Source organism: Taudactylus pleione, unplaced genomic scaffold (assembly GCF_031769625.1).
Source record: "Taudactylus pleione unplaced genomic scaffold, aTauple2 ptg000845l, whole genome shotgun sequence".
NCBI classification, from domain to species: Eukaryota; Metazoa; Chordata; class Amphibia; order Anura; family Myobatrachidae; genus Taudactylus; species Taudactylus pleione.
The window spans coordinates 2,090,584-2,109,386 of record NW_028285247.1 but is presented as its reverse complement, the minus strand read 5'-3'; the positions used below and the strand labels follow the sequence as shown (position 1 = coordinate 2,109,386).

Here is an 18,803-nt window from a genome sequence, read left to right as displayed (position 1 = left end):
AAAGAGTGCTACTCTAGGACAGTTTATTCATAACACCTGTGTACTATTTTTTATGGAACTCGCTTTGTGCACAAAGGTACTATCATGCAGAAACAGGAAAGGGCCTTCTCAATTTGTTGCCACAAAGTTGTAAACACACAATTCTCTAGAATGTCATTGTATGTTGAGTATTAAAATTTCCTTTTACTGGAACTAAAGGGTCCATGTCAAACAAAAAAAACAGACTTGAACACTAAAATATGATGGTGTTAAATATTCGCGCCAAGCTGGCTGCTTAGGTAAGATGTCCTAAGAAGGAGGTATCTAACTCCTCCAATGGTAAAACTTGCAAAAATAATAAAATAAGGTATCCCACCGTAGCGCCTGCTCAAAAATAATCAACTGATGCTTAGCTTATATGTATCAAAGATGTCTTTAGACCTCTTGTCTCCAAATAGTGGTGAGGTATAGCCAATATATACCGTAACATGCAAAAAAAAATATAATGTGCCTTATAATATATAAGGCACATTTATTTTAAGCAGAGCGGGGCCACAGGATCCACCCAGAGCCAGTGTGGGATAGATGAGGACTGATAGCTGAGGCTGAACCCAGGTTGAATACATCTTCCCAGTTATTACATGCATCTGTTTACCTGGATTCTGGTAGGAGGCCAACTTCACCTGTGATCATGATGTATTTGTTTTATTTTTAAAGGATGTTCATTATTCATCTAGAGCTCCTTTAGTGTATTGTATTGTATGTGCCTATGTTGTTTCTTAATTTGTGCTTAAAATAAATGTGCCTTATATATTAAGTGCTCTTCATATAAGCATTTTTATTCACATGGCATTAGCAACTTTGGAACAAGGTCTATTCAAATCATAATGAACTTATTGTTAGACCATCTGCACTAGATTTCTCTTCCTTCTTTTTTTTGCATGTTACGGTATATATTGGCTATACCTCACCACTATTTGGAGACAAGAGGTCTAAAGACATCTTTGATACATATAAGCTAAGTATCAGTTGATTATTTATTTTTGAGCAGGCGCTACGGTGGGATACCTTATATTATTCTTTTTGCAAGACTTGAACACTATACCTCCCCCACCAACATTTACAGTTGGCAGTATTTATTCAGATAGCTAGCGTTTTCTTAGTGTCTGCCAAACCAGTTGAGTCCTTCACCTTTCCAGATGATGAAACTTGATCTGTTGCTCCAGAGAATGCATTCCTGCTCCGGAAACAGGAGTGCGCTTTATACCACTCCAGACATACCAGTGATTGAGTCTTGTGCGTGGCTGCTCGGCCATGGAACTCCATTTCATGAAGCTCCCAATGAACAGTTCTTGTGCTGATTGTGCTTCCAAAGGTAGTTTAGGACTCATGAGGAGCACTAGGCGGTCCCTTTTCTTAGAGCTTGTGTGGCCTACATCTTCACACTGAGCTGTTGTTGCTTCCAGAAATTTCCACTTCACAATAACAGCACTTACAGTTGACTGGGGCAGCCTTAGCAGGGCAGAAATTTGACAAATTGACTTGTTGGAAAGATGGCATCCCCAGACAGTGCCACACTGAAAGTCACTGAACTCTTCAGTTCAACCAATTGCATTGCTAATGTTTGACTATGCAAAGCTATATGCAGCAGGGACATGCAGTCAGGGAAGCCTCCCCTGTCATACTCCTGGAATTTGATATAAAAATTAGTAGAATAACTAATAAACATCTTCTTTGTTTATTGTAATCATTTTTATAGTTAACACTCATCAGCTTTGTGGAGCTCCCTGGGACTGCTTGAAGCTTGAAGCAACAGCTCAGCCACGTTTCTGTATAGTCAGACACTGCTTGCAGAGCCATGGGACGGGGCCACACCATGGACAGTAAGCTGCACAGTAAGAGAGCTAATAGAGGCATGCCTCTAAGTATGGGGGGTGTGCTTTAAGCACTGATGGACACCTTGGATGTGTCATGTGACCAGGAAGTGCACTGCAGTGTTTAGAGATCGGAGCTCAGTCAGTAGAAGCAAGAGAAGACACAGTGATGCAGGTAGGAGAATTAATGGACACTGGAGCTTAGTGTAGTGGGGGGAGAGTTACAGTGAGTAGGGGGTGAGACAGGCTCCCAGCACTCAGACCCATCTCCCAGCTATTGACCTCACTGCACATAACTGATATGTTATTAGTGGGTGTGACTGATAGGGCCATACATAATAATCAGAAGGGTTGACCACATACTTATGACCAGGTAGTGTAGCAATCATCCATCATGTTCTCAGAACGGAGGTCCAAGAGGTGAAGTGCAGGTTGTGATGATACACTTTGTGTCACAGGCAGCAGGCCATGATGTTGCATTGTGCATCATACTGCCACAACTTTGCTGTATTTGGTTGAGATTATCTTATTCAGTTGGCGGGGCCTAATGATAATAGTCTCATTATCATAGCCCTGCTACCAACAGTGCGATAATGCAAATCACTTTTGCGCAGCACCTGTACAGGCGCCAGTAGCGATGCACCAATACACCTGTACTATATTGTATAATCCTGATTATGCAGTCGATGGCCCCATTTTACAGACTTTTGCCAGCCACACTAACGAGAACTCTCAAACCAGACTGCCAGTCACATTGCTCAGGCCCACACAGCAAGGACACCATGCTTATTCTCCCATGCTGTCATTAAATAAATATGGTCTACTGACATTATCTAGTCACACAAGGAACCATGGGAGTGGCACATTGGACAAGATGTGTGATTTACACAATACCCAACACAATGACAAGTAAAACCTTCAGTTCTTGTAGCATGGAGTAGTTCACTTTGATAATTGTGTACTGATTCCAGTTACTGTAGACAGAATAATCTGCCAATAGGCTAAAAGATACATGTGATCAGCCAGATGGCTGTAATTAATTGCCTTAGTCCAAAATTAATTACATGATATTTTGTTGCAGTTTCCTCTAGGTTGAAGACTGTGGCAACATAGCAGCTGATTACTTAGACATATGCCAACCAATGAAACACAGAAAAATCACCAGAGAAGACATACAGCCTCTGGCTTTTCTGTTTCTATGTCACTTTTCATTTATTATTGAAATATATTTCAATGGAAAACTTGCAAATGGGACTTCAAGGGATGATTAGCAGAGAAAAGGGGTGAAGAAAGGGGGATGATCGAGCCAGGATTCACAGCACTATATTAAGTTGCAAACCAACAATGATGCGTGTTAAGAAGATTAGGAGTAAGTGGGCAGACATTTAAAATGAGAGGAATATAAAATACACAGGCTGGATGCCTGTACTGACGTCATTTTAGAACATGCTGGATAAGCAGTTGTCATTAGAGGTGAGTGGTTCGGTTTTGGCTCAGATCCTCCAGCCGAGTCCGAATCTTAGAATGAGGCAGAATGAGGCAAACCATAATCTTATACAGACAAAACATCATCTTTCTCGGACATCTGTGCCGAAATGTCTGTGAAAGATGAAGTTTTGCCTCGCTCAGAGATCCGAACTTGGCGGGAAGATCAGAGTCAAAACCGAATTGCAGATCACTAGTTGTCATTCGTACATGTTGCAGGCACCTGACCTATTCACAGATACACTGGATTATTTGCAATTATGAATATGAGGGTAAGTTCCAACCACGGCTGAAAGGAGCACTAAGGGCCTGATTCAGCAAGGAATGCTGCAATCGGCCAATTGTGTACAGCGCATGCACGAACTAGCCACTGACATCGGGAAATCCATCACAGAGGAGTCGCAGACCCGTGGCAGAGCGATTGACAGGAAGTGCTGTTTGTGGGTGGTGACGGGGGGGGGTTGGGCAATTGCAATGCGTATCAACGGTGTTGCAGGGGCGTGCATAAATTATCCACCGCAATACCATATGAAGCCTGAGGCCTCACAGCGTGCGCAGAAGTAAGCAATTCCTGAGTGAGGTCTGACCTGCCTTAACTGTGCGTATGGGTCCGATGTTACTAGATGTTGCCGATTATTTTGCTATGTTGCCAAAGTATACGGATGTGAGTAAGGGGAAGTGGGCGTCCTAATGTTAGACTGCGATCGCAGTGTGAATGCAAACATTTATATGTCACTACTGATATTAGCAACTGCGTTGCGTGGCTATAAGCAGAATAGCAATCCGTAGTGAATCAGGCCCTAAATCTGCAGCAACCAAATTCACTTATCTGCATAGTGCAAGATAGACAATGAAAGCTAATTTGCTGTTATTATTATCCTGCTGATTTGCACCTCTGAGTAGTTTTAGTAAATGGTCGTTTATAATGGTCTTGAAGTTTTAAAATTACAGACCCACAGAGCAAATGAGATTGTGTGATTTGTGCACTTATTTTGCATGAATGCATAATCCATTTATTTGGGAAGTGTATGGGTTAGCATGTGACCGTGGCAGCTGATCTTGGCATTCCTTGCTGAATGTGGGTAGGACACTGTTGTGCACCTTGTACTGTAACAACATTTAAAAGGAAGATTTGGGGGCAAATTCAATAAGCCATGTGATTCTGTTAGAACCATGGGCCTGATTCAGAGCCAGATGCAATTAGCGCTCGCTCGTCCAGAAAATAGGGGTGGCTATTCAAATGAACCGTTCGCTCTTTGCGGTCTGTTCAGGCCTCTAGGTCTGAACGAGCGATCAAAACATGCGAACGTAATTTTGTTAAAAACGCCCCCTAGCCGCTCGCATCCTACGTCATGTCCGCTATTTATTAGATTGATCGAGTACATCGACCAGGGTATGAACTGCTCGCTATTCTTGTGGTTGGTTTTTGCTACCACAATTTTGCGAGCAGTTCTGGCTATAAAATAACCCAGTGACGTGGTCAATGACGCTGCTGTATTAATTAGGCACACCCTTACAACGCCCGTTTTGACCTTTAAGCACGCCTGCGTTCGGATCTCCACTCCCCGTTTTCAAGCACCTTCCCCTGTTACCACCCACATACGCCTCATTCTGTCACTCAAAATAGCAGGCATTCGCTATATTGCGAGCACATGAATTTTGAGTTAACAGAAGTTACTCAAAATAGCAGGCATTCGCTATTTAGCGAACAAACGATTTTCGGGCGCACTGACTGGTTTGCGCATGCGTATTACGATCCGTACGCATGCGCAGTTGGGCAAACAACGCTCGGAGCGAACGAGCGGCCGCTTACGAGCGGCTCTGAATCAGGCCCCATGTACATTGTGTGGATCTGCACATTTCTGCTTATTACGGTAGGAAAAACATGATCATTTTTATATGCTCCTCTATGGGATGTGAGTAGAAGCAATTGAGGTTTTGGTGCCCTCATAGTATTATGCTGCACGACGGGGGTTAATAACCTGGTCTATCCCCACAGTTACCTCATGTATCAATTAAAATAAATATTGCCAAGTATATACTAGGCCTGGACATTGAAGTGACGGAGGAACAGTTTCTACTATTGGCATTTCCATCAGGTTTACCACACAGTAAAATATCACACATAGCGTTTTTACGGAGGCCAAACGTGCAGAATAGTGTGTGCACATACTTATGTATACAGCAGCCAAACAGGTGCACTTCTAAGTGCCCATATATTCTGTAGTTAGTAAATGAGTTTTCATGTCTTCTATGCAATGCTGCTCCTATATATATTCGAGAGAGTTTCCACATTGTTATCCTGATTATAGGGAACTATGTCATTTCTCCACTGAGAGCAATGGGAACAGATAGATGTCACATAGATAGATGTGAGATTGGTGAATGGATGTCATCTAGATGAATGCTCATCACTTCATTTAGTGGAACATTAAAGGAATACTGTCATTATATTTTTCAATCTTCTATGTTATAAATATAGGGTTATTTCATGTTACCAACACAGCAAAATAAAATATTTATTGATTTATTACCAGTTATTTATATAGCGCACACATATTCTGCAGCGCTTTACAGAGATATCTGGCCATTCACATCAGTCCCTGCCCCAGTGGAGCTTACACTCTATGGCCCTCATTCAGAGCCGTACGCTCTGAGCAGAGCGCACGCTCTGCATGAGGGCCGGGCTCCATTTTCATGGAGCGTCCTCCTGGACGCTCGTATAGCTGTGGGTCACCACCCACAGGCTATATGAGCGTGCATTTTGATGGCCGCGATGGTCGTGACCATCGCGACCATCGAAATTGCGAGCTGGAGCCTGCGGTTGAGGTTTTCAACCGCAAGCTCCGGAGTGATTTTGGCTCTATCAGAGCCAAAATCACTCCCACTGACATCACTAGTGATGTCAGTGGGCCGGCTTCTGACGGGAGGCGTTCCCGTGGGAACGCCCCCGTCAGGGAGGCACGCCCACCAAAGGGGGCGTGCTGTCAATCAACATTGACAGCACGCCCCCTTTGATCGGACACAACGAGCGAAGGAAAGTCCTTCGCTCGTCGTGTCTGGCGCATGCGCACGACGGAGCTCCCTCCGTCGTGCGCATGCTCAGTGCAGACCATCGACCCACTTGCGAGCGGACAGCCACTCGCGAGTGGGTCTGAATCAGGCCCTATATTCCCTACCACATTTACACACTACCGTTCATTTTTGTTGTGGGCCAATTAACATACCAGTATATTTTTGGAATATGGGAGGAAACCGGAGCACTGGGCGGAAACCCACGCAAGCACAGGGAGAATATACAAACTCCACACAGGTAGGGCCATAGTTAGTATTGAACCCACGACCTCAGTGCTGTGAGGCAGTAATGCTAACCATTACATCATCTGTGCTGTTTTATCATTGTAAACAGCAATGTGATCAGCGCTCAGGTATTTGGTGAATATCTGTAAGGGCTGCCTGCACACGGAAGGGTCCCACCTCCAACAGCAATATATTAAAGACAAGTCAATGCGGCACTCACTTCTAGACTTCGTGGCTTGACCCGTGAGCTCCCATAGTGTCTGTATCCAGACTATAAGTCTTTTTAACACTTTGGGGCCTATTCATCATCACTTAATTTTCACAAAAGCAGGAGAATGCACATTTTGACCTGCAATTGCGAACATTAAGTTATCGAGCCATTCATCAGGAAGGTAAAGCAGGAGATAACACATATATCTCCTACTTACCTTCCTCTCGCGGAATGGCCCACTGTCCCCATACACTAGTATGGGGACAGTATTCATCAAGCTCCGAAAATATAATATTTTCGGAGTTTGACTGCGGGAGCATTCGCCATCTTCAGATGGCGAATGTTCCTACTCTGAAAACACAACCAGCTCCTTTCCTATGGGAAGAAGGTCCGGGTTGCGAAGAGGGATCCTTTTGGGTACCTCCGCCCCTGTCCGGCTCCTTCCGCCGGACGTCGGGGCTCTTGTGTGCATGCGTGACCTGTAGGTCCCATATGCACACTCCTGTCACTGCTCCGACAGGCCGGGACTCACTGGCAGTTGGGACTCACTGGCAGTTGGTGTGGCTCCCCTATGGAACTCACGGGCAGATGGTGTGGCTCCCCTATTTGAAAATTGGACTACGCTGCAGCCCCACCCCTCTAGCCGCCACTGGTGTGTACCCAGCTTTAAGGGCTCAGCCTGAGTTTGAAGCAAAGCAAAACAAACAGATAATTGTGTAACTTTAACAAACCATGTTGCACTGCAAGGGGTGCAAATACATTTATTTTATTAGTTTGCATGCAGGGTAAATACTGTCTGCTTTTGCATGTAGCTCACAAATACTGGACAGGTTTATTGTTACACTGCATTTTTCAGGGTACTTCCTCATCTTTGTGGCCCCCTGCTGGAGCCAGTGGTTAAGCTACTTATGTATCTTCACTAGTCAGTGAAGATACGTAAGTAGCATAAACATGAGGATATACCATTCGGCCCCTTGCGGGCTTGCTTCGCTCTCCACAATGAGGGCACGGTTGCTCGCTTCGCTCGCCACATGGATATATTCCCCCTCCATGCCCACTTGGATGGTAGGGAATGACATTGGACACTGGCTGATCTTTACGGTACTTACATATCTTCAGATATGATCAGCCAGAGTCCAATGTCATTCCCTACCATCGAAGTGGGCATGGAGGGGGAATATATCCATGTGGCGAGCGAAGCAAGCCACCGTGCCCGCAGCCTGGCGAGCGAAGCGAGCACGCAAGGGGCCGAATGGTATTTCCTCATATTTACGCTACTTCCAGCCCTTTAGGCATTCTTCTATACAGTATATTATATTGGGTACATCTGCTAATTGATGCAAATATCTAATCAGCAACCCAATTCATAAAAGCATTGCTGAAATAAATAATAATAATAATAATAATAATAATAAATCAGTTGTTGTTCAAATCAAACAACAGAATGGGGTACAAATATGATCAAAGTGGCCACAGACTGATTTTTGGTGCCAGAAAGGGTTGTTTAAATATCTCATAAACTGCTGATCTTCTTGGACTTTTACATGCAACAGTCTCTAGAGCAGTATTTCCCAACCTCGGTTTCAAGGCACAATAACAGTCCAGGTTTTGAGGATATCAATGCTTGAGCAAAGATAGCTAAATCAAAATAACTGAGGTACTAATTAAATCACCTGTGCTCAAGTATAGCTATCCTTAAAACCTGGACCAGTAGTGTGCCTTGAGAACCGAGGTTGGGAAATGGATATGTTTAAGATGCCAGCGGACGGGATCCTGGACGTTGATATGCCAATGCTGCCATGCCGAACACATCAGGACATCGATATCTGGCATCCCGACGTCAGGCATCCCAAATGTAAGGATGCAGTAAGTATTACACTTAGCCCAGGGATGGGGGGTAAGGTTTAGGAATTTCCCTGGGTGAGTTAGGGTTAGGCACCCCTCGGGAAGGTTTAGGGTTAGGCTACGGGTGGGTGAGGTTAGGCCACGGGCGGGAGGGGGGGGGGGTGAGATACCACCAAAGGAGGGTTAGGGGGGAGAGGGGGAGGGTTAGGGTACTTACCGGACCCTGTCGGGATTCTGCACGATCAGGATTCTGGCATCTGTATTTCAACCACCGGCATCTCATGCACCGGCATATCATGCCCAACCCGCAAACCTTCTAAAGAGAAAGAGTGCGGCAGTTGCCCATAGCAACAAATCAGCTAATAACTGTCACTTTATAGACTTTGCTGAGTGACAGCTAGAAGATGATTAGGTGCTATGGACAACATCTCCACTTTTCCTCTTCAGAAGGTTTGATAGATCTCCCCCCACCCCCAGTGAGCAGCAGTCCTGTAGGCAAATCACCTTGATAATGAAAAAGATCAGAAGAGACAATAACTCAAATAATAATGCGTTACAACAGTGGTATATAGGAAAGCATCTCTGAGTGCACAGCGCATTGAGCCTTGCAGTAGATGAACTACATGGGTTTCCACTTCATCAACTAAGAACAGGGAAAAGTTGTCTGACGAATCTCAATTTCTGCTGCATCATGCAGATGGTAGGGTTAGAATTGGCATAAACAACATGAATCCATACATCCTCCTGACCAGTGTGAATAATTCAGGCTAATGGTGATGGTGTGGGGATTTTTCTTGACACATATTAGGCCTCTTAATACCAATTGAACATTATTTAAATGCCACAGTTTAGTATTGTTGCTGACCATGTAGTTTATCCCTGTATGGCCACAGTCTACTCATCAACTAATGTCCAAGCAAAATAATGCACTATGTCACAAGTACATATAATTTCAAGCTGGTTCCGTAGTGACTTCAGTATATTCCTATGGCCACCGGATCTGAATCCAATAGAGCACCAGGAATGTACAGCCAACAAATCTGCAGAAACTGAGAATGGTTCCAGAACCTTATTGAATTCACGTCACAAAGAATTCAGGCAGTTCTGGGGACAAACGGGGAATCATACCCAGTATTAGAGAGTTAGTGACCACTGAGTATATATACCCTGTGCAGTGTGTGACCTTATAAGAAATGTACATGGTATGGGCATATGTATGTGAGTGTGTGTTTATATAGTGTGTTTATATGTTGTATATGTAAGTGTGTTATGTGGCCGATTGTTATTTCATCTCCAGGAACCATTCAGGGGACATTATTAACTTAGCATAATTAAAGATTATTCTCATCCATAGAAGCCAGCTGTGTTATCTGACATGACATTATGCCCATTTGGACGATAAAGGGTTAAGCTACTTTAATTTACCTCCAGTTTTTCTCTTAGCAAAGGTATCAAGGTCAAGAAACAGCAGCTTATATGTTAAGGTCATTAACCTCTGAAATTTCCAAGAAGGAATCTCCATTATTCTTTCTCCCCTTAGGTCTGAGATAAGGATAATTGCTTTAAAATCACTTTAAACTTAGGAGAAAGACATTTATTCTTATTACTATGGAAGTAAATTGTTGGTCTGAAACATTCAGATCGTTAAAGAGATATCTTTGAAGCTCCAAAGAGACAGAATGGAAGCATTATAAAAGGCAGAATGAGAGCCTATAAGAGACAGAATGCAGATACCTACCGTAGTTCTGATGTAGGAATGTCACTACTTGGCCAGGATCCTGTGTTTTGTATTCTGACATCAGAGGGAGAAGACAGTTTGTCTATTTGTGCTTTGCTTTTGTGTCTAGGCCCCTGCTTCAAAGATGGACACTACTGCACTGCACTGCAACATTGTACGCAGCGTCTGGGCAATAATATGCTAATGCCGCAGGTGTAAGAAAACGCCTACATCCAGCATTGCAGAACTGAGGGCTGTGGCCGATTTTCACATTGTGCGCATTCATACGCATCGCAGTGCGTGTGCGCGAACCAGTGTGAGAGATCGGGAACCGTTCGCTCGCTGTGCATAGACAGCCCAGCAGAGTGAGTGACAGGAGAAGCCGTTTGTGGGTGGTGACTGGGGCTGGCCATTAATAACGGGGGAGTGGAGGTGCGAACGCAGGCGTGCCTGAGCATCTCAACGCCGTTTCAAAGGTGTGCATAATTAACAGGTAGCGTCATAGTACATATTACCTGGTTGTATTTCACACTGAAGTGCTCGCAGTAGGGTATGGTCTGCCTCAAGCGCTGCGATCGCATCCGACGGTACCCGATGTACCGATGGTTGCATACACTTCCTGGAGATGACATGCGCTAGTGGGCTTCTTAAGACAGGCTGGTGGGCGTCTGCATACACAAAGCGATCGCACGCCAAGGCATAGTGGGCGTGCTAATGCCTTGCTGTGTGATCGCCTGTCTTGCTGTGGGTTGGCCAGATTTGCATACGCTGAGTGCGTGCGAACGCATCTAGCGAGTGGGTCTGAATCGAGCCCTGTGTCCACAGACGCAGCATCGGATCACTCAGCGTGAACACCAGTCATCTGAGTAACCATCCCCAGCAGTGGCCGCCACACATGCGCGGTTAGTAGACCTCATATGCTCCGGAGTCCAAATTGAGGAGTGAAGAGACCACTGATGCGGTTACTTCACCCAGAGCACATCTCAGGGACAGACTCCTTTCAGAGCCCATGTCCTGGCATGTGCATCACATACTGCAATGTAATAATGGACACTAATATCGCGCCCAGATCGCAGTGAATATGTGATTATTGATAAATGGGCCCCATGGTTTGTACTATTTTCAAACAAATAAAGTGCCTTTAAAAAATTGATTTTAAACTCATTCTTTGTCAGTTGTGTGAGTGTCTTGGACAATCTTACACCCTTATCCTGGGATGATGACTGATTGCAATTGTTTATGTTCCATGGACCTGATTCAGACCCACTCGCAGCTGCTGGGCGCTCGCTGGGTCTGTGGGAGTTTGTTATTTTTTGACTGGCCGCTCACAAAGCTGTGGGAGACCACCCACAGCTTGTGCGAGCGGCCAGGAGACCATCGCGATAATCGTGACCATCGGCCAGTAGGGACTCGGCTGCCGCAAAGCCGAGTGAACTCCCTGCTCTAATAGAGCAGGAAGTCCACTACTGACTTTAGTAGTGATGCCAGTTAGTCCGCCCTACAAACACAAGGCGTTCCTAAGGGAACGCCTGCGTTTGTCCAGCCACCCCCCTACCCGCCCATAAAATGGGGCAAACTGTCACTCACCATTGACAGACGCCTCGTCTTGTTGCGAGCCCCGTAGCGAATGAACTTCAGTCGCTCAGCGGGGCTCAAGTAGGCGCATGCGCAAACATTGGGCCGCTTGCGAGCGCACAGCGCTTGTGAGGGGCTCTGAATGAGCTCCCAAGTGTGATAAGGATCCTCATCTTGGTCTCTGGGGTAGTGCTTTAAACTTATACCCCTTTTACACTGGACAAATAACCAGGGTAATTGTCTTGTCAACGCGGATCGTGGCTCAGTGTAAAAGGGTCCCTGAAAAATAACAAAGGTACAGTGACCCGGCAGTCTAACAGGGTTGGGCCCGGTAAACGGGAGACCCAGATCATTTGAACCGGGTCTCCTTAACAGCATAGGAATAGCCGTTGCATGATGTCATCTCCAAGCACAGGCAGAAAACTTAACACTGCATCCGTGTGCAGTCTAAACGTCCCAACCCGGTAATAACTTGGTTCGAAGCCGCAATGTAAACAGGGTCTGTCCCAAGGTTGTCATGGGTTGTAACCATGGGCCTGATTCAGACCCGTTTGCTAGGCTGCGTTCGCACATAGCTTGCCAATGTTTGCAATTTGCACATGCATACAAGACGCAGTACACGTGCGCGAACCAGTCCATGCGATCGCGAGGCGATCACATCATGTACACAGATGCACCGCAAGCATGAGTGACAGGACGTGCCGTTTGTGGGTGGTGACAGGGAGTGGTCGATGGTTACGAGGGTGTGGAGGTGCGAATGCAGGCGTGTCTGTGTGTTGGAATGCCATTTCAGTGGCATGCATAATTAAGACGCATTGTCAGCGTACATGTCACATGGCTGAATTACAGCAGCACTCGCAGTGCTCCTGGTAGGGTCAGCCACAAGTGCTGCCTATGGGTCCGATGTCAGCCGATGTTACCGATTGTTTAATACACTTCCTGGAGATGACGTATGTTACTAAGGAAATTTAGACATCTTGTGTCAGGCTGGTGGGCATCTAAATACATACCGCGATCACACGGCAAGACGTAGTGGGTGTTCTAATGTCTTGCTAGCGATTGCGGAATTTGCATACTTTGGCTACTGATGGCTGTGTGCGAATGCATCCTAGCGGACTGGTCTGAATCAAGACCCATGTTCCAAATCCCAGGTCAGGACCCAGTATTTTGGTGTAAAAGGGGTATACTATAAATTGTGGTCATAGGGCCTGATTCAGCAAGGATCGCGCAGCTGCGATTACGCACACAGTCCAACTGAGATAGTATGCTAATCCATTGCGATCACTGTTGCAGCACTACATAAGGAGGCCCACTTTACCTTACACACATCCGTAATGTTCAGCAAGACTGCGAAAACATTGGTACAATCGAGTACCATCGCAGCCTCAAGCACACTTGCAAAAGGACAGACCTTACTCAGAAATTGCTAACTTCAGCTGACTCTATGAGTCCTCAGGCTGCGTAGGGCATCGCACTGGCTAATTTATGCACGCCCCTGCAACAGCGTGGCAACGCACTGGAAACGTCTGCGTTTCGCCTACCGCACCCGTCACCTCCCACAATTGCAAGTCCAGATCGCAGTGGTCGGTTCTCGCACACACACTGCGATGCATACGCATGCGCAGAATGCAACAATCGGACGATTTTGTGCGTATTAGCAACTGCGATCCTTGCTGAATCAGGCCCATAGTCCTTGAGCCAGCAGTATCATCAGATTCTTACCAGGGCTATATTAAGGAAACCTTCACCTTAAATTCAATAAACTGCAAATAAGAGGGGGGGGTTTCCTGACTTACAGCATGTTGGGACTGAAATGATTCAGGTCCTCAACAACAGAGCCAAATAGCGTGACTACAGCTAATGGGAGGTGGGACAGTGAAGCGATCTCCCATGATTATGTACTTGGCAGGTAAGATTGTTGGTGTTTTTCTATAATTGGACGACTCTTTTAATTGTTCCTGATACAAACTACACAATTTTACATGGTGATGGCATATTGTTCATTAAATGGTTTGTATGAGTGATTTGCAGGGAGAGCCTCAATGAGTAAAACAAGACTACTATCATCACTTTATCTCACGTAGCTAAAGTTCAGTAAGGACGCGACGGTGGAATTTCGGTCTATGCAGAATTCTGCACAGTTACAGTGTATATATTAGATGCAGAATATCCATCTGGAGACAGGTGTAACTGTTACATCTGTCTTCGGATGGATCTTTTTCATCTAGTATACCAAGTATATAGTAATTTATAGCTATTACATCATGTGAACACTGATAATGAGCATGGCTTGAAACCAAGCAAATGGATATGGGCAGTCTGAAGTGTGTACATCTGCATGTGGGAAAATATATGCATCATTTCTGTCCACACTAGGCGGAAGCACTTATAACAAACTTGTTTTCACACACAAAGTTTGAGCTGGCCTTACAGCTGGGCAAGTCAGGAGTCACTCAATGCTGAAAACTACACTACCAATATGTTTCTGTATGGCAGGCAATTCTTTAAATGCTTTGACAAAGACCTAGAAAAAATGCTGTAATGATTAATTTGGTATAGATCCAGCTGGCTATAGCTTGAATTATGTCCTCTCACCTTGTTTTCTGGGAATTTCATCTACAGGAATTGCTGGCAACAGCAGGGGCCGTCAGCACCATAGTGCTATGTTAAACAGATAATAAATAGATAATGAATTGAAGGGATTAAGAAGGGACAGCTTTCACAGTACTATGATTGCTTGTCAGGGTATCTAATATCAAATAAACAAAGTGATGATTTTAAACTATCACAGACCCAGCAAGGCCAGAAGCCTTGATAGATAGATAGATAGATAGACAGACAGACAGACAGACAGACAGACAGACAGACAGACAGATAGATAGATAGATAGATAGGCAGATAGACAGCCAGACACTGTAGATAATATATGACCACATTATTGAAAAAAAAAATGTTGAACGATATACTGTTGTGAGGTAAAGATTTTGGGTGGAAATAAAATGTATAGTCTTGGCTAAATTGGACTAGTTGGATATGGGATGCCGCGCTCGGGACTCCGGCGTTCAGAATCCCAATGCTTGCATCCCGATAGGGTTAAGATACTGGCACTTGTCGGTCAGTATCATAACCCTCCTCTAACCCTAACCTTCCCTCCCCGGTGCCTGAAGCTAGCCTCCCCCCAGTGCCTAAACCTAATCCTCCCCCTAACTGCAGGATGCCGGCCCGGGATTCTGATAGGTATCAGGATTCCGGTGCCGGCATTCTAAGTGCTGCCATCCCGACTGTCGGGATAGTGACAAGATCCCAATTGAACACGTCATATACATACAATCTACTTTTTTTTTTAATTCCCAGCTATCAGTTATTTTAATGAGTACATCATAATTCTTATGCCAGTGGTGCCACCAGTAACACATGCATTGATAAGCGATGTTCTCATGAGTATTGGATTATCTCACAAAATGGCTGCTTCCACATTGTGGGCCTCATTCAGAGGCGGTCGGAGGATGCAAGCGGTCGCTCAGAAACTGGGCGGCCGCTTGCATCCTGACCGCCCACCTCTGTTGCGGTCATTAGGCTGTGGGTTAACACCCACAGCTCTAACGACCACTCCGGTGATGGTCAGAGACCATCGCGACCATCGGGGCTTACGACGAGACCCTAGGGTAGGGTCTCCCTTGTCGTAAGCCCCGGAGAGCTTCTGGCTCTGTCTGAGCCAGAAGCACTCCACTGACATCACTAGTGATGTCAGTGGGGCCTCCCCCAAATGGTAGGCGTTCCCATGGCCTCCGTTTGGGCTGCCACCCCCCCGGCCCGCCTTCCAAATGGGGCGAGCTGTCAATCAACATCGACAGCTCGCCCCCTTTGGATCGAGACCTGCTACGACCGGCGCTGTCGGTCGTAGCGGGTCTCACGCATGCGCACGATGGCGCCGTCGCCGTCGTGCGCATGCTCTGTGGGGGGCCATCGACCCCGTCCGAGCGCATCGGCGCTAACGACCGGGTCTGAATGACCCCCTGTGTCTGTGACAGAATAACAACATATTTAAGCAAATTGTACAGTATCGATTTTAACACTTTTTGTAATATCTGTATATGTTATGGACAAGCAAACATTGAAAGAATGTCTAGGCCTCCTGATTACCTACATTGCCTATGACTTGCTAGCAATGGCAAATGTATTATAGGCACTAAAGATGTCTAGTTTGAAACGATTAATTTTCAGTCACCCTCTCTAGCATTCTCAAAGTTCCAGTCTGTTTACTGTTAAGCAAAGTGTCTACAGTAATCTGTACAATTAGAGAGCACAGCAGAAGCAATAGTGTGTTTCTCACAAAAGTATGAAATTATAATTAGAGATGTGCGGGTTCTGTTTTATTCGGTTCTTATCTTCAAATTATCGCAAGTTTGGATTAGTTCGGATTTATTTTATTGGCTTTCCAAAACACGTGACAGCCACATACCCAATATGATGGCGTTTTAGAGATCTGTACATATCCGAGTAAATTCGAGTAAAACCGAACCGCACATCTCTAATTATAATAGTAATTAGAGATGTGCGGTTCGGCTCTCCAGAAATCCGAATCCACCCGAATTTCATGAATCTGGGTAAATCTGAGTCGCGATTCTAATCTCCTGAGGAGATCCGGGTAAATCCGGGTCTTGGTTCTGATCTTTTTGCGGTTTGGAATTCAGATTTTAAATCCGAATTTCGGGTTTTGGATTCCATAAATGACATGATTTTAACTGTTTTTAAAACTTTTCATCTATTTTTTATTTAAAAAATCGAGATCCAAAACCAAAACACTTGAGGGTGGTTTGCAAAACCAGATCCAGCTCCAAAACCTTCCCTAATAGTAATAAATAATAACCCTAACTCCTAAACCTCAACCCTTAACTGTGTTCACTAACAATGATTTAAGCTTCACATAAAGAAATGAATAACGGTGCCTAGGCAAAGTAGGTACCAGCTTCATCATTTCCCATTTTACCTAAAAGCTTCAAGCATTGTGCACAATTCCTGGGCACACATTACAATGCTTAAATTACCTGTATTGCCTGTAACATATACATTTTCACAATTGTAGTCAACTATGTTGGAGTTATTTGTCCAAAATTTTTTTGGTGTACTGTGGATTATTGTGTGAAATGGGCAGACATTTTGAATGTTCTACTTATACTAATGTAACTAGGCTAATATACTATATAAAAGGATTATGAGTGTACATCATTCATTGGTAGACTTTTCTTCCCAGCAACACTGTGCTGAAACTTATGGTTCAGATCTGTACAATAACGATTTTAAAAATCGTTCAATCGTTCATATTTGAAGGAACATCTGACATATCTGACATGTTTGTCAGATGAACGATGAACGATACGAGTTTCCGTTTGTCAGATAAGATATCTGACATCTGATGTGTTTGCAGTCAGATTTGTCAGATTTCATTAATTTTAATACAGGCAAAAATCATTTGTAGTTCGTAGTTCATGAAATCGTTGGTAAAATCGTTCAAATCGTTCGTAGTTCATCGTTTGTCTGACAGATCTGACCATGTGTATGCACCTTAAAATCCAGCATTTCATATTTACATTTCTTGAATTTGTTTCTCCACAGACAACTCTTGGTCTTGGATTCCTAAATTTTGCAATTTAAGGGATTTTCGAAAACGTCATTCACGGCAGTATGATGATACCAGCGGAAACATGGTTCACATCAAGCAGAAGCTCTACCATAACGGACACCCAAGCCCGCGGCATCTCTGAGGGGTCATCTACAAATAGTATCCTCTGCACATAGAGGATATAGAACTCTTCTTTCCTATTGAGGAAAAAGAAACAGCAAAAACCAGTCAATTCATTTTCCGAAACGGGAAGACAGTAGGAAAACAGTTTTATTTCCCTCACACCTTTTGCTTCTGCCCTTATCTGGTAGGAGAAGGACTCAACATAGAGTGCAAGTCCTTGGACCTTGGTACATGTCTCGGGCACCTGATTTTAGCGTTGAACTTCTGTAAATATGTAAAAACAACAGAAATTCTAAAAGACGTGTCATTAATACTTTCAAAAGTGCAAGGTGTGGAAACCTCAAGACTTGCCCCACCTTTTATGTGTGTCTGTACTGTCGTAGGAGTGGAGGATTTGAGTGTCATATATTGCTAAGTGTCATTTATTGTAAGATTTGTTATGGGCACTACTCTGGAAAAATCATAAAATGTCCTTACAGTCGCTTATGGGTCTGTAGGTGAAAGAATGTCTCTTCTTGTGCCAAATTAAGGAGCATCCAATCGGGAACGTAGCACAGCCGTTGTTGCAACAAATGCTATGGTCTTCATTGAACCTCCCATTAGACCTTGTCCTACTGTTTGCTTGTGAGCAGTACCAAATGCAGCTTTTTAAAAGTGCAGCTCCACTTATGTTAAACAATAAAAGTAGTATTTTTTACAGAACACACCTATTTTCTCCCTGAACACATACTTTGTTGTGAAATGATCAACTAGTTTTCTATGTTGCAGAAATGTCAATGTTAAAAAAAACAAAAACTTAAAAAAACTAGCAAAAGTAATTTCTATGTGAGTAATGTTAAAATGTCTGACAGTATCAATTATCTGTGGTCTTTGTTAATGTGAGGGTGAGCTATAATCCTCAAATTGCAGAATGAAAAAAATAATAGTTTTAAAAAAAACAATGTCAGTGCTAAAAAGAAAATGTAGTTATACTTTGCTCCAAATGCACAAAAGTGGCAATTTCAACAAAAACAATGGTCTTCAATGTGTTCATGATGGAGACAAATTTACAAATGAATGACCTATTATCAT

The 18,803-nt window shown here is 44.3% G+C and overlaps 1 protein-coding gene across 1 annotated transcript in view; it reads left to right on the top strand.

Moving 5' to 3' along the window:
• The window catches only part of TMEM240 (transmembrane protein 240), a 75,203-nt gene extending 56,769 nt beyond the window's left edge, over positions 1–18,434 (top strand). Inside the window, exon 4 of the mRNA XM_088458636.1 lies at positions 17,603–18,434. Within this exon, the coding sequence (XP_088314762.1) occupies positions 17,603–17,751 (149 nt within the window). The 3' untranslated portion in view covers positions 17,752–18,434. The remainder of the gene's footprint in view (positions 1–17,602) is intronic.
• The last annotated feature ends 369 nt before the right edge of the window (positions 18,435–18,803 follow it).